Here is a 16,212-nt window from a genome sequence, read left to right as displayed (position 1 = left end):
ATGATGTGAAAAATAACAAGCAGTAGGCTTTTCATGTTTTATCTGAGACAAAGCAGAGTGGACAGGTGAAGGGCTCAGCCTTTCTTTCCTTATATAGAGAGCATCGGATTCATAGATCTGAGAGGAAGGTCCAATCAGAGTCCAGCGCTTTATGTCAAAACAACAAGTCACTGTAATCATCCTGACCATGCTGCAGGCTATTTTCTGCTTTGTTACCTGAAGAGGTTCATTATTCAGGATCATGTGGCAAACCTTAACAGTGACTTGCATTCTCAGAAGCCATTGTTGCAGTGGTCTTATTTAAAGTAGCGTCGGCGTCAGGAGCACTTACCATCAATAAAACATGCCATTAGAGCAAGAGCTGATGCTTTCCCACAGCCTTGTGGGGTCAACTGGCTTACACCCATTTAATGTGTTCACTTTATTTCAGGACTGAAGCAGAATCCATCTTTAAAAACATTAAGCAATAAAAATAATACATGAAATTATATTTTGAAGCTTTAATGAGCGTTACAATGAAACACAGAATGCATGACAAACATTTACAGTGCTAACATCATTCTTTTACATTTCTTACTTAAATCATGTGATTAACCTTTATTCAAACAGACTGAACTAAACCTCTCTAACCAATAAGCCACAGTTGTTTGAAAGCCTGTTATATGTACAAAACGTATTCTTCTAGGTGATGTAAACGTCCCCCCGGTTTGGAATGCATTAGAAAACAGTTTGTGGATTACACCAACTAAGAATAACTGTCTTATACCCTAGTAAAAAAAAAAATACCTCTAGCAATTTAGTCTACATTACAGAAAAAAAGATCTGTCCAAGCTTAGCCGGAGGCAGATTTAAAATAGCAAACATTGCCCTCTACAGTAAGGGGTCATACAAGCTCCTTTCATTTGAATGTGTCAGAGATGCTTATATTACATAGGTTCATGGAGGTTTCTGTCTGAAGCTGAGCTGTTGGAGCTTCATAAAGCTTGACCAGTAGATGTGGAGCGAAATGACGCTCAGAATAACAGGTTGGTATCCATATCCTCTGTGGGGGAAAAAATATAATTAGCATCAATAGAATTTAAAAAAAAACATGACACTAGTAGTTGCCCATGATGCCAGATAACAGAAATGCAAGGAAATTATACATGTAGCATTTAAGTGTAAATAAATAACGTAACACCTGCTCTAGAAAGTTATGTGCATCACATTGGTAAGAGGAAGTGGGTATGTTTAAATTCTTGAAATAAAATAGAAAAACTTATATGAAATAGAAATTCATTTATGGGGAAAAGATTTACTCATTTAAAACTATTAATAATATAGCCTATCAAGAAATTCATCAGAAATATTAATTATTAAATCATATGTATGTCAAAGCATGAAGTCGCAGTTTTATAGAAGTAGAGTAGAAAAAAAAAAGACTTTGTGGTTAGAGTTATAACACTGTATGCTGATGACATGATGTTGCTCCTACCGCTCTTGATGCCAAAACAGGAAGTCCACTCTTTAAAGGACACCTGCTTGTCCTTGTCAGCGTCACACTCTTGGAAGAAACGGGAGGTGCAGTGCTCCATCGGCACCAGAGGGACTCGTAGAGGGGCGAGCTCTGAGTGTGACAAGACTCTGCACAGGGCAGATCAACAACAAAGTTTAATCAGTGTGAGTATCTCATTCGTTTACAGTTAAGTATGGTGGCATAAGAATTAACCTTACTGACATCTAAACACAGATGATGTGGGGGTAAATTCAAGTTTAAAACTCTAAAAAAAAACAGTGTCCAATGCATTTTCTTTGCAGATAATGATTGTATTCAATTGTCGCTCAAATATTGCCAGTTCATGGCAGGATATTTTCAATCCTGTTATGCCTCGTCTGAAATGTGTGACACACAAACGTGAGATGAAAGTGCTAAGTAGTTCCACCTCTGATGTTGTTGGTACATGACACACTATTTAACATTATGTCATAGAATATCAGGTATATGTAGATGAGTCAGCCTACTTTCTGTCTTTTAGTGTATTTAATATTATCATGTTAAGTTCCCGAGTGTTTTAAAGTGTTAACCTTTTACCATTATATCTACTGCTTGGACATAAAGAATTCAAAGGGCAACATAAAGGACACCATGGGCTTTCATGGCATACTAGCCTGTAGTATTTCCTTCCAAATCCATACCACTAATATCTTTTTTACATGCACACTTTGAGAATTTTTGGATAAAATCTAAAGTTTAAGGGGAAAAACCAACAGTATACTGCACCTGTCAGAGGGGTGTTGGTCCAGTTGAGCAAACTGCCAGTGCACAGGGTAGATATACATGTTGTAGTTCTTCTCAAAGTCGTGTGCCAGCAGCTCGACAGAGTGATCACCAGCATGAAGACGCCTCTCACTCTCAAAGATCTTCTTCACCTACAGCGTACAGAATACCACAGTTTGAGTCATCTTGACAAAGTAAAACTGGTTACTTGATTGCATACAAACAACACAACAAATTGCAGAGGGATATTATTGCTTTTACCTGCATTAAAAATATACACCTGTTTTAGATTAGGCAGCGTACGAGTTCTAGTTTTGCTCTAAATGTTACTCATGTATCTTACTCTAAAACGCTGTTTGGGCGTGAGGAAGCCAGGAGACATGGAGTCATGTTCGTAGAGCTGCAGAAGCACATTCTTCAGCCAGTCCCTCATTCGCAGAGGGAACTGGATCAGCTCAGTGTCCACACATGCAGGTATTACTGACGGAGAAACAGAGAGAAAGATCAGGGTCATTTAAATATTCCCGGCACTGCATCATACTTCAATGAAAGTCTTGTTTAAACCATTTGTAAGCTAACATTTGCACGGGCCAGTGTAGTCCAGATGAAGTCTGTGTCCTCTCTTAGTGCCCTCCAGGTTGCATTTAGTAGCAAAGAGCTCGCAGGATGTATCATACGTTTTGTTATCCGTCCCACAAACCTAGAGTTATTGACAGACAACAAAGAATGCAATTCATAAAAAAAAAAAACAGCATTTGAAAACCATTCCAGATTAACAATCTGCAGGTCATCCATATTTACATGATCAAACTCGTTCACACTGGTAGGACATGCTGACGGCTCCTGACACACACAGCCTGGCTTGTTATCCGTGTCAAGTTTACAGGTCTTTCCACGCTTGCAGGGAAAGTTGTCGCAGGGATCTAAGAGAAAGGACAAGCACGGCAAAGACCTTTACTAAAATCCAAATGCATCAATGATCATTTTCATGACTACCTCAGTTCGTTTCTTTTTTATTTTGATAACTGAACGCAGAACGCAACATCCACTTTACACCCTCCCCTACATTCCTCTGCCGTTTGAGTTTGCACAGTGATTAAATTCCACTTGATCTCTATCATTCACTTCTTAAGCCCACAGAGCTGTGTTTTGGTAGTGACCGTGAAGCCCTGTGACGCTATTCATGCAGAAGTTTGAAAAAAATGCTTCAGGCTGCAAATTCCCCTGTAAGCTGTTGGGACAGAGCATTAGTCAGTGAAGACAAACCTGCAGGGGCTTCTGGGTGATGAACTCCTCCACCATGAGAGGCTCTGGAACTGGGGTAGAGATCCACAGTGGCTCTTATCTGCACTGGATTCATTCCTACCAAAGGACCCTGGAAAAGTGAACGAGAAGATCAACATTATTTATTGTATTTATAGATACTGAGGAATGACCTCCATCAGCTGCAACAAGGAGGTCCTTGGTTTTCCTTCAGCTGTGCAGATTATGTGCTGTGGTGTGCTAGAAAACCTGATTCAAATGTTTTAATTCAAGGACAGAAGCAACATGTGAAGGATTACTTACTGAAGTGCTCTACTAAGACATTTCAGTTTATTAATGTGTCTGAAGTTATCAATTGTTATTGGATGAAGGCCTTTTTTTTTTTTACAATAGCGGTTGAACCGGAGCATGTTGAGAATGCTCATGCCCAAATTCCCCCCTCAAAAAACTCAACAACTGAGTTAGAAAAACAGTTTGCAATACCACAGCAGTAGGTATAGGTTACTCAAAGAAGGCACTAATGGCTTTGATGGCTTTGTCCGACTCTCTCATTATTACGCTTAATGGCAGCCTTCAAAAGAAAGAAACTGCACATACACTGAGTAAAACATTGATGAAGTCTCAGTGACGTCATATTGGAAATGCTATCTCAACCTAACTTTCAATCAATCTAGAAACAAGCAAGGAGGTGGAGCAGAAGCAGACCAGACAGCTACAACACGCCCACCTACAACTCAGCCACGCCTCCAATTACTTTAAAGTATGAATAACCCTTAGGCTTAATAAAATCTAAACGTAAGACTTGTGAAAATTCAGCCCTAGTGCAGTGTGTGCCAATGAAGAAATGAATTGATACCAAATGTGTTGGTATCAATAATTCAATATTTTGATCAAGGCTGTAACATGCTTATTTCTGCTGAAAAATTGACATTGTTATAAGGTACCTATTTGGATTCCTTGGCTTCTGCAGTCAACCTCAAGTGAACACATAAGAAGCTTTTATTACACTTCTGTAATAGTATTGGCTTCAGTTTTCAACACCGGAGTTTGCTGATTGGACGCTCTGCAGCGGGCCAGTTGTTGCTGCGAGCTGACCTTTAAAGTGTTTGTAGTGATGTGATGAAAATATTGTCACTTTCAAGACAGCTAATAAACAGATTATTTAAACATTACCCATTTTCCCGCCCTCCTCCTCTTGGCCTTTTGGACTGTGTTGTCGATGTTTTCGCCCTCAGACTCCGGAGCATCCTGTTGGATCTGCTCCTGTCCCGCCTGTGTTTCGTCACTCTGTGGCGAGTGCTTCCTCGCTCTGTGGTTCTTCTTCTGCTTCCTTGTCTTTCCCTTGGTGTGACCACCACTGTCGTTCTTACTTTCCTCTTCCTCCTTCAGAGCCAGTCGGGACTCTGATTCAAACTCTGTACCACTCTTTGGATTTTGGGGGTTCACGTTTGCTTCGGTTTCTTTCTTATCACCATCTTCTTCTTTAGATTTGGCTTGTGGATGTTTGTCCATATCTTCATCAGACACTTCCTCACTGCCTGCTGCCTCAGTGTTTTGAACCTCGTGTTCAAGTTCATCTGCAATGGTGGTTTCTGTTTCTTTAACATCTGTTTTTGGGAGAGGCTGGGTGTCATCCATGTGGAGTTGCAATTCTGCAGATATGCTCTTCAGAGGTTGTAAGATGCCACCATCAGCAGCATAGTCAAGATCAACGGGGAGCTCTGACTCTGTGCTACCATCAGTTTCCTCCTGCAGTGCTTCCTGCTCTCCGCCCTTCAGTGGCATCTCATCTGACTCCACCTTTTCATCTTTGTCCACTTTTTCTTCATCTTCCAAACTCTCATCATTTTCTTCTACTTCCCCATCAGTCAGCCCTTCAGCATCTTCCTCCATATTTAATTTGTCATCCAACTTCTCGTCCTCCGCTTCTTCATCTTCACCGGCCTCCACCTCGCCCTGCTCTGTCTCCACTTCCTCTTCTTCGAGCTCCCTTTCCTCTGCTCCCTGCTCTTCTTCTGCTTCTTTCTTCAGGAGGTCCACCAGCTCCTCCTCACTCAACAAGACCGCAGTGCTTTTGTCTCTCCCCTCGTTCACCCCAACCTCTCCTTCCTCCTTGTTAGCATTAGCATTGTCTTCAGAGCTCAATTCTTCGTCTTCCTGCTCCTGGCTGCTGGCCTCAATCGGTACTAAAGTGGGTGATATCTGTGGCTTGTTGGCCTCCTCTGTGATCGACTCCTTTGTTTTTGAAAAATTAAGACATTTTTATTGAACAACATGAAATGATTGCATTTTTCAACAACATTTTTGAAATCGATTCAGAGACTTGCTCTACCTTTTCTTTGGCTGAATGAGCATTCTTACGCAGTCCATGGCGTTTTCCATGAGGTTTACTGTTTACCTGGATTAAATCGGGAAATTAATCATTTTCATCCATTCAGTGAATACCAAAACTGCATACCAAAAAATAACAAGTGTGGCAAAGATCAAATAAAGAAATGAAGAAATGGGTACTCACAGACAGGGCAAAAGTTGCTGCCAGGAAGCAAATGAATACAAGGCAGGCCCTCATACCTGAAACATTGGAATAAATTGGACAGGATCAAAAGAAGATTTGAATAAATAAAATGTAATTCTGATTTAACAGCAGGGACAAAAACCGAATATAAGCAATCAATTCATTTTAAGGTGACCTTTATGCTAACAACAAAGATGTGAACTTGGCAAATCCTTCAAACGTCACACAGATGAGTTCCTCTGTGTGCTGCCAACTCTCTCATTACAAACAGAGATGCAGGATTGGTCCTCCTCTGTTGTCAAGGCCCCAGGCCTGTGAGATGCGCCTCTCTCTCAAAGTCACATTCAGAGCCTAAGTAAACATCAGAAGCTACCAGACTGGAAAAAAGTTGACTAAGTCCACAACGTTTTTGTCCCTGGACGGAAACAAAACAGACACTACGGGGACTGTCCCGAGGAACAAAAGCTTACTGGATCAAACCAGTAAACACAGATATGTGCAGACGAGTGAGAGTGTCCATGAAAATATACCAAAAACAATTTATCACACAATTTAATTTTATCTTTGAGGCAATATTGCAAAGGACATATATTAGATATCTTGTACAATAAAACTGTTACAGGATATTCACCAGTATATTTCCTACAATTACATTTAAATGCATTATTTATTTTTAGACCAATGAAATATTTGGCTATAAAGATTTTACACAGCTGTGAGCAATATTGAAATGTGTCTCTGCTATAAAAGATACATTACAAAATCATTATGAAAACAACATAGTCATACATATCATTTTATGATTACAAAACCTCAATACACGGCAACTAAGTTAAGTTTGGCAATCAAAAGAGAAGCTAAAATAAAACTAAGGTTCTCATCACTACCATCAACACATCAAGTTCATCTAACTAGTGAGTAAACAAGATGTGGTTTTGCATTTCTTTTGTATCATTAATTAATTATTCTTCAGGATTTCAGATTAGTGAGTGATTCATATTTTACCTGAGGTTCGCAGTTGCAAGAAAAAAGAGAATCCTGCTAAAAACACCGGTACGCGCCTGTGTTCAACCTGTGGAGATCTCCTTTTGTATTCCAGACAGCGCTCACACCGTCCACACTAACTGGCATGCTGCACAAACACATACACGTCGTTTTTTAGTCAATGGTGCCAACACTTTTTTCAAACATTGGGAGGGTCTCTTGGCTACAGAGACACAGAGGAGGGGGGCAGAGTAAGCATGAACTTTAGTTGGATCTTTTATGTTTTTTCCCAACATTTTTCCCCCGACTCTGTTTAGGAAATCTGACAAAATAAAAATAAAATATAGTTTAAGTATAAATACAAAGTCAAGTCATATTCAATTCTTAATTTCAGCTTGTTTTATCGCTGTCTTAAGTCGTAATTGTGTGTTCACATGTCTTGTGGGATTTATTTGTAGCTTTATTCAATTATTGTTTGTTTGTTTTTTGTTTATTTTTAACATGTACATCTACATGTAGTGTTGGTTGTTTATGGTATGATTTAATTGTTTTTCACCAGTCACATCAAGGACAGAAATGCAAACTTTGGGCCACAAGATGTCACTCTGTCACAAGTCTGCAGCTGCTTTCAGATACTTTCAATTTATCCGGTAACCATTAATACAGACATCCACTGCCCCTGAAAAAAAAAATAGAGAGTTATATATAGTGTACTTTTGCACAAGAAAGAAAATGTACCTCAAGGGCCCATTCAGAAGCTACTGTGGAGCTTATGATTGTTTGAGATATGAGTTTGTTCTGTTCTCATGAAAGAACACATTTTCAAACAGCAGTTGTCATACTTTGTGTCACATCAGATGCAATTTTTCTGTTGATACAAGAGTTCTAAGCAGTCAGCAGGCTTAGAAGTACTCAGATAGTGCTGCAGTAAAGGTCAACATATAAAAGTGTTGAAAAGTCCTGAGGGCTTTTTATAGTTTTTCTCAGTCGCTTTGGTACATTTCTCAGATCAGAATTGAAATTCTCAAAACTACCTGTTCAATCTTCACATCATTGTGTCACTTGGTGCACATCAAAAAAGCAGTTTCTCATTTCTCTGAACAAGTTGTACATGCTTTGGTACATCCATGCAAATGATTATGTACAATTCTCTGCTGTTTCCTACATTATCAATCGCTTATGTCATGTTGATCAAAATGTATTATAATGGGTCTCTGTTGAATAGTCTCACCCCCCACAACATTTAGGCATTAGTTCATTGCATAAGTCTTTACATGCAAAATGGTTGAACAAGTTGTCATAATATGTCAAGCATATTTCTATACATTTCCATTAGACTTTTTTTCTAAATCTGTCCTGAATTGGTAAAGTGCTCCCAGGTGAATCTCCATCGCTCCAGCATTATCAGGCAATGGTTTGCGACCCACAACAGGATGCTGATGGACTTCCTCTCCCCCTACTCCCCATTCCTTAACCCCATTGAGGAATATTTCTCAGCATGGTAGATGGAAAGTATATGATCGCCAGCCACATACACAGATGACCCTTCTGGCTACCATGGATGCAGCGTGTGATGACATCACAGCAGATGCCTGCAGAGGCTGGATAAGACACTCTAAAAGATTCTTTCCACGCTGCATCGCAAGAGAAGATATTCGTTGTGATGTGGATGAGAATTTGTGGCCCAACAGACAGGAACGTCAGGAGGTGTAGGAAGACTGCACTGTAATTCCTACAGCACTGCATGTACAGTTTTCCCTAAGGAGATTGTCCTTTGTTCACATTTCTACTTTTGTTTTTTTGTTTTTTCTTTGTGCTATGCAGTGCTGTCTTTTCCTTTCTGTATCGCAATGACATGGTCTGTCAACAAATTACAGTAAAAGCGTAAATGTGAATCTTGTCCAGTCTCTTGCAATCAATCTCCCACATACACTAAGGTGTAACTTACAATTTACAATAATTGTCATCAGAACTTTAGCCATAGTTTATATCAGAACACCCCTCCAGAGTACGCTGTTATATTGACAACATGACTAAGCAATTTGACTGTCTTATCTGTACACAATGACACAAGGACTTGTCATTCTGATGGCACTGACATGTTCATTGACACAGATAGTTACTTTTGAGAGATGAACTAAGGATTTTGAGCAAGAGACTGGCTTTTGCAGGTAATCCATGGTGTTTTGCTATTTGTACGAATTGTTTTGAGAAATGCACTTACAGTTTTGCAAATGTCGAGGATGATTCGAGAAATGTACCAAAGCGACTGAGAAAAACTGTAAATAGAGAACATTTACCCAAACCCCACTTGAACACCAGTTTCTTAGCTTTATTTTGATGCACGTTGCAGATGTTTGTCTGAAATGAAGCCACAGCGTCATTTAATGAATCCAGCAAGACGGGGCCGATAAAGATGACTGGAGCTGCAGGGACTCATGCACATGCTGCAGGTTGAAGCTCAAAACGTGTTCTTCAGACTGACTGACTGACTGAATGACTGACTGACATACTGACTGACTGACTGACTGACTGACTGACTGACTGACTGACTGAATGACATACTGACTGACTGACTGACTGACTGACTGACTGACTGACATACTGACTGACTGACTGACTGACTGACTGACTGACTGACTGACTGACTGACTGACTGATTGACATACTGACTGACTGATTGACATACTGACTGACTGAATGACGTACTGACTGACTGATTGACATACTGACTGACATACTGACTGACTGATTGACACACTGACTGACATACTGATTGACTGACTGATTGACTGACTGATTGACTGACATACTGACTGACTGATTGACATACTGACTGACATACTGACTGACTGATTGACATACTGACTGACTGACTGACTGACTGACTGACTGATTGACTGACTGATTGACTGACATACTGACTGACTGATTGACTGACTGATTGACTGACATACTGACTGACTGATTGACATACTGACTGACATACTGACTGACTGACTGATTGACTGACTGACTGATTGACTGACATACTGACTGACTGATTGACATACTGACTGACTGACATACTGACTGACTGATTGACTGTTTGACATACTGACTGTTTGACATACTGACTGACTGAATGACATACTGACTGTTTGACATACTGACTGTTTGACATACTGACTGACTGACATACTGACTGACTGATTGACTGTTTGACATACTGACTGATTGACATACTGACTGACTGATTGACATACTGACTGACTGATTGACATACTGACTGACTGACATACTGACTGACTGATTGATTGTTTGACATACTGACTGTTTGACATACTGACTGACTGATTGACTGTTTGACATACTGACTGTTTGACATACTGACTGACTGAATGACATACTGACTGACTGATTGACATACTGACTGTTTGACATACTGACTGACATACTGACTGACTGACATACTGACTGACTGACTGACTGATTGACATACTGACTGTTTGACATACTGACTGACTGAATGACATACTGACTGACTGAATGACTGACTGACTTACTTATACTTCTAACTCACTTACTACTGACTTAGGGAAACATTCAGCTAAAGAACATCTAGGTTGTACTTGAATACAGCTAATCATATTTATATTTCAATATTGCCCTGAGCTGAGTGTGACAAACTTCCTTCTTAAGCATCTGTGTAATACCTGTTCCTCCTTAAACAACTGATTATCATTTAACATGCATGGGGAACATAAAAACCTGACTTTGACGGTTCTTCGGGGTCATCTATCGCAAAAAATGTATGCGACCTTAGAGCTGACATTGTTGACTGTTGCTCTGTGTGTCATAACAAGCATCAATCGTAGTGTCCTCACTCCTCCCCTTCTTTCCTAAAGCAGGAGACCTTACAACCACTGTTAGCTGTGGTTTTGGCAAACAGCTCCAGACTGCTGAACATCCAGTCTAATTACATGTTTCTGCTGCACGGCTGAAATCCAATGTGAGGTTAAACAAGGAATTCTGTCATCTCGTTTTTAGGCCTGACCATGTATGGACATCCAGGAAGCAATTATGAGCCTCAGGGAGGGAAACATGCAAGTCTTTATTTAGCTTTTCTACTGTACATGCCACTCTTTCCAAGAACACATCCTATTTCCAAAATCCTCAAGTTATACTGGGGACAAAGGTTACAAAACATGGTTTGGGTTTTGAATTAAGTAGACCAAGAGTTTATTTACAGTGCACGTTAGTTTGTCCCACATTGGAGCATCCTTACTGTAATAGACAGATCAGCTACTGTTTCGTATCTTCTTTCAGGTTTTTTCTTATCTTCACTTGAAGGATCGGCCTCTCACCTTCTCCTTTTTTATTATCAGAGAAGACTGAAATTCCAAATATAACTAGTTAGAGCAATTACCATAAATGAAGAAATAAAATATCACCGGAAACAAGCATGACCCCGTCTGGCCCTCCTTTCCTCTCTGCGTGGGTGCGTTTGTTTTTTCAACATGCCACAAACCCTATGGTTGAGTACACTAAACTGTATTTCACTGACGACTTCAAAAGGGGGTGGAGGAAACTTAGAGACTCAATGAAACGTCTGAGTGTGTGTGTGTGTGTGTGTGTGTGTGTGTGTGTGTGTGTGTGTGTGTGTGTGTGTGTGTGTGCGTGTGTGTGTGTGTGTGTATTTTGTATTTTGGGTTGTGTGTGTGTGCAGCTATTATCATGCCTCCAGGGTGTGTTTTCTTTTTTAAGCTTTCTTGCTGGAAGAAAATACACCTTCGATGTGCCGACATCCGGAAGGAAGTGATGCAATTATTTCAATCAAGGTTACATATAAACAGTGGAGTTCTGAGTTTCCTTCAGCATTTCCACTCCAATCGAGCTTCTACTGTTTCCATACGTGGCTCAGACTGGATTCTGCTGTCTGCTGCTTACAAACACTGAACCAGGACTACTGCTACACTCACATCAGCTCTCAAGCTTACAGAAAGGTAAGAATGGTAATTCACTGAGTGACTGATTGATTCTGACCTATATTTTTATCCTTAGCTTAACTCCAAATTTTGATTGCTGTTGAATTTGTATGTTGCTGTTAAACAATGATTTTCTTCTATGCATTTTGGAAGTGTAAGAATAATCCTTGACAAGTTGTGTAAGCCGGTAGTTTATCATTATAACATATTTAGTCTTTAAAATATTTGTATTTAACCACAACCTTATGTTTAATTTGTTTCATTATTTTAACAGTTTTCCTTAAGTAACTCTGTATTTTGAATTGACTTGTAATTAGTTATAATGCGACTCTCATCCTCTATCTCCATCACAGAATGAAGGTCACCATAATCATCTTTTTCCTGATTGGAACTATTTTTGCCAACCCAGTAAGTATGAAAATGAGAGCACAAGGCTTAAAAACAAAATACAATTCACTGCAAACATTCTGCAATTTACTACACATTTTACATTTTTATTCTTTTTGTACGTTTTATTTTAAGGAAATAACCTATTTGTTTTCTTACATGGTGCTTCAGTTTGTCCTTAGTTTCATTTCTAGAATGTGAGCTTTCCCCGCTGCAGAATAAATATCTGTGCAAAGCAGAAAGGAACGTTAAAGAGTCCATATTGATTATGTGGTTATCTCGTTTTTTTTAGATTATGATCATATTTTTAATTTGTCACAATAATGATCTGTGATTTCCTCCTGACAGATTTCATTCAGTGCTGTTTTGCTATCAAGCGAGCTTGACTCAAACTCGGTAAGTGCTAATAAACATCAGTTGTTTCTTCATACTATAAAATTTGATTCCTGGTGTTACAATGCATGAACTAGACACTGTTTACACATGAATCATTTAACAGCAGTCGGGTTGTGTTCGCTTGTCAAAGTCAGTAGATACTGTAACAATAAGTGCGGTTACTCAACGATTCTACGGACCTCAAGACCATTCTCCTCCGAGCAGACTATTGTTTACTGAGCCGACTGTGTGGGCTCAGTTATGCAGCTTATTCAGGGTGGAATCAATGGATCTTGAATGAATGTGATGATTGTTGTTGCTGTAGTTATAATATGTAATTAAATAAACTGGGATTGTTTGTGTAATTAAATGTACTGTGGCTTGTGCTTACTTGTTGTTTTCTGTCCTAGACCGAAAGTTTGTCTGTTTCACAATCTTCTGAAAATGACACCTCAGAGCTGATGGTAAAGTATACATTCATTCCAGTAAAGAGTACATTATAATTGTGTGATGGCGATGACTTTATGCATGTTTTTTTTATTCTGATATTCATCCTGTGGGTGTTTCTGTTGCAGAGCTCTGAAGAAAATATCTCAAGTCAGGTAAGTTATTTCAAGGGTTTTATGTTCTGCATGACTTAAGAAGCAAATCTGAAAGACAAAGAACAACCAAATCAACTAATCTCACTTTGTCTTGTAAACGTTACACTTGTTTATATTGTTATATCGTTTTCTCTTCTCAGAGTCAGAGTTCAGAGTCACAATCAGTAGAATCCACGTCAGAGGACACGGTGGGTTGAATTTTTCTAAACTTAATATCCATTAGGAGGCATTACTTTGCAAATGTAACACATTCAGCATGTTATTACCAAGTTAATATGTTGCAAATGTATTGGTGCAAACTCATAATAAATATGAAATGAATGGTTATAAAATAGAATTGACTAAAGAAAAAGTAATGTTTTGGTGAACCTACACGCTAACAAATGTAAAGCATAATTATCGTATAATTTACCAAGATGATGTGTTTATTTTCCACAAACAGACTTCAGAGGAGAGCAACAGTCTGTCAGAGGAGGATGATGAGGTAAGATCAGACAAATCAAGTCTTTTGTTGAACCTAAAATCTAAATCACCAACTGTTGATATATGACACAGCATCCTTCTGGTCTGCGTTAAGCTCATTTTATTAAATCTGTTTCCACAGACGGACTCTCTGGCAGAAACCAGGGATGACAGCATGGGCAGTGAGGAGAACGTTCGAAAGGTAGGATATACGCTCACTCAGTTTTACACTTTGTGCTTCTTCGGCAGAGGTGAAAGTTTTGTGACACTTTGCTTCGCTTGTGTTTGCATCAGAGCTGGGTCCGAGTGTTCGCAAGTGTGATCAAAATACTGAGTGGAGAGGACAACAGCAGCAGCACAGAAGCCAAGGGTCCATCCATCGACCTCACTGAGAAGCAGCCCACTCACACGTCCACTGGCACCACTTTCAAACAGAGGACCAACATGGCTCACACAGACCTACAGACTACCACAGACAGCAGTGACACAACCAGCGACAGCACAGACTCCAGCAATGACACTGGGGAGACAGCCGTCACCAGTGACAGCAGCGAGAGCAACAGCAGAGAAAGCAACGAGACCAACGAGACCAGTGAGGACAGCGACAGCAGTGATGCCAGCAAAAGTTCAGAAGAGAGTAATGCCAGTGACAGCAACGAGCTGAAACAACTCAAAGACTGTGTGAACGGGACACAGAGCTGCGAAAGTGAAGAGTATTTCTTCCAGGACATCGGAGACGATGCCCATTACTCAGTGGACAATCTGATGGTTCCAGATGACGATGAAAGGGAGTTTGTTTTAAGGAGATGATGACATGCACTTGCGCAGTTTTGTATGATCCCAACTATGAACTACAACACCATCAAATGACCTGCCTGAAGACTTCAGAATGACATATTTGCTCATACCCATCGCTTCTGAATGTTTTATTTTCCCATATAATGTTACAGCAACCTGCAGCTGATTGATTTTTTTTTTTTTTTAATTATTATTGTGGGGATGATTTTGTTGCCTCAGCATTTACCTTGTTTTAAAGTATTAATAAACTAATGATATAACCGTTGTTTTGGGTGCTTGCATGTTTTAAGCTTAAGTTATTTAGACATGTAGTGGAAAAACTAATATCCCAACATTTAGACCTGCTCAGGTTTATAGTTGTAGTTAACTATTTATTTTGAATTGCTGTACATTACAGAAGACAATTGGTCTTTTTTAAAATATTCATACATTTAATAAATAAGTAGCACTTTGCAGACTATGATTTGAAATGCAAAAATCCTAAGACTGTATTTTGATTAGCTATAAATATTGCCTTCCAATGTATAGGATAAAGCAGTTCAAATAAACTCCGCTGTAAGGCAAATCCAACAATTTAACATAAAGTATAGCAGGCCTATAAAGGCTGATATACTCTACGTTTCAAGAGCTTTATAATTGTTTAGCGCATTTATGTTTATAAAAAAGCAGCAAAAGTGAATCCTAGAAATGTGTACACTTTTACTGATAGTTCTGAGATTTTCTTCCACCACATGGATTATTACAACAATAAAAAAGCAATTGATTCACAAGTTTATCACCTATGACGTTGATGATAATGATATTGATGATGATAATAATAAATATGTTGTTGATGTTGCAATCTCCATGATGATGATGATAACACTGATGTGGAAGTTATTTGTGCTGTTGTTGTTGATGTTGATAAGCAGTGATTATTAAAATAAGAAGGAAAAACTATTTACACAGCTACACTTTGCATTGTCTCTGTGCGATGCCACCTGTCCGATTGAACTTGAAGCTGCACCATAGACTTTAAATAATAACCCTGTTATATACAGTATCTCCTCCTGTCTAGATCCTAGATGGACTTCTCTTCTGGACAATAAACGTCTTCAAAAGTACCTTAAATTAAATTGTGAAATTGTAACACTATCACCTGACGCTACTAGCTACATTAGAATAGTTACTCTAATAGCTATAGTAACTTAGAGAGGCTTATTTTGTTGAGCTCATAAATTATTGAGTAAATATTCGTGGAAAATTGGTATAAAGGGTCAGCTTTAAACCAACTACTAACAGGAAAATCGTGTTATAAAATCACTAAAACACCACAATGTAAGTATGGTTTTTAAACAGATATTGTTTTTGTCGTAAGCACGGCCGGTTAGCTCAGTTGGTTAGAGCGTGGTGCTAATAACGCCAAGGTCGCGGGTTCGATCCCCGTACGGGCCACAGTAACCTTTTTTATTTTATTTTTTTATTTAAACAATTGTACTTTAAAATATCAATGGTGTTCTTGGTTTGGCACAATCTTTACGTGTCAAAATTATTGTATTCATAGAACCCCGTTTGTTTATGTGGCCTGGTTCTGTCAAAAAAAAAAAGGCGCTAGATGGCGAC

At 39.1% G+C, this 16,212-nt stretch overlaps 3 protein-coding genes and 1 non-coding gene across 4 annotated transcripts in view; 2 read left to right on the top strand and 2 right to left on the bottom strand.

Annotated features, from left to right (window-relative positions):
• Window positions 1-16,212, bottom strand: part of odam (odontogenic, ameloblast associated) — a 130,137-nt gene that overhangs the window by 9,241 nt on the left and 104,684 nt on the right. The gene's annotated exons all lie outside the window — the stretch shown is intronic.
• On the bottom strand, window positions 486-7,180 carry sparcl1 (SPARC-like 1). The gene is made up of 11 exons (XM_061059123.1): window positions 7,041-7,180; window positions 6,036-6,091; window positions 5,853-5,918; window positions 4,694-5,755; window positions 3,524-3,632; window positions 3,059-3,180; window positions 2,837-2,957; window positions 2,601-2,737; window positions 2,261-2,409; window positions 1,475-1,623; window positions 486-1,042 (listed from the first exon to the last, which is right to left on the bottom strand). The coding sequence occupies exons 2-11, from the start codon at window positions 6,087-6,089 to the stop codon at window positions 1,014-1,016; spliced, it is 1,998 nt and encodes a 665-aa protein (XP_060915106.1). The 5' UTR covers window positions 6,090-6,091; window positions 7,041-7,180; the 3' UTR covers window positions 486-1,013.
• Window positions 1,012-15,561, top strand: scpp1 (secretory calcium-binding phosphoprotein 1). Its single transcript, XM_061059136.1, has 10 exons — window positions 1,012-1,021; window positions 11,916-12,004; window positions 12,340-12,394; window positions 12,722-12,769; window positions 13,159-13,212; window positions 13,324-13,350; window positions 13,491-13,538; window positions 13,793-13,834; window positions 13,955-14,014; window positions 14,107-15,561. Exons 3-10 carry the CDS (start codon window positions 12,341-12,343, stop codon window positions 14,620-14,622), a joined length of 849 nt encoding a protein of 282 aa, XP_060915119.1. The 5' UTR covers window positions 1,012-1,021; window positions 11,916-12,004; window position 12,340; the 3' UTR covers window positions 14,623-15,561.
• trnai-aau (transfer RNA isoleucine (anticodon AAU)) lies at window positions 15,971-16,044 on the top strand. The gene has a single exon. It is a non-coding gene; the product is annotated as a tRNA-Ile (tRNA).

The sequence above is a fragment of the Labrus mixtus genome, chromosome 2 (assembly GCF_963584025.1).
Source record: "Labrus mixtus chromosome 2, fLabMix1.1, whole genome shotgun sequence".
Taxonomy (NCBI): Eukaryota; Metazoa; Chordata; class Actinopteri; order Labriformes; family Labridae; genus Labrus; species Labrus mixtus.
Note: the sequence above shows the minus strand (reverse complement) of the source record. Positions and strands in the feature narration are given on the sequence as shown.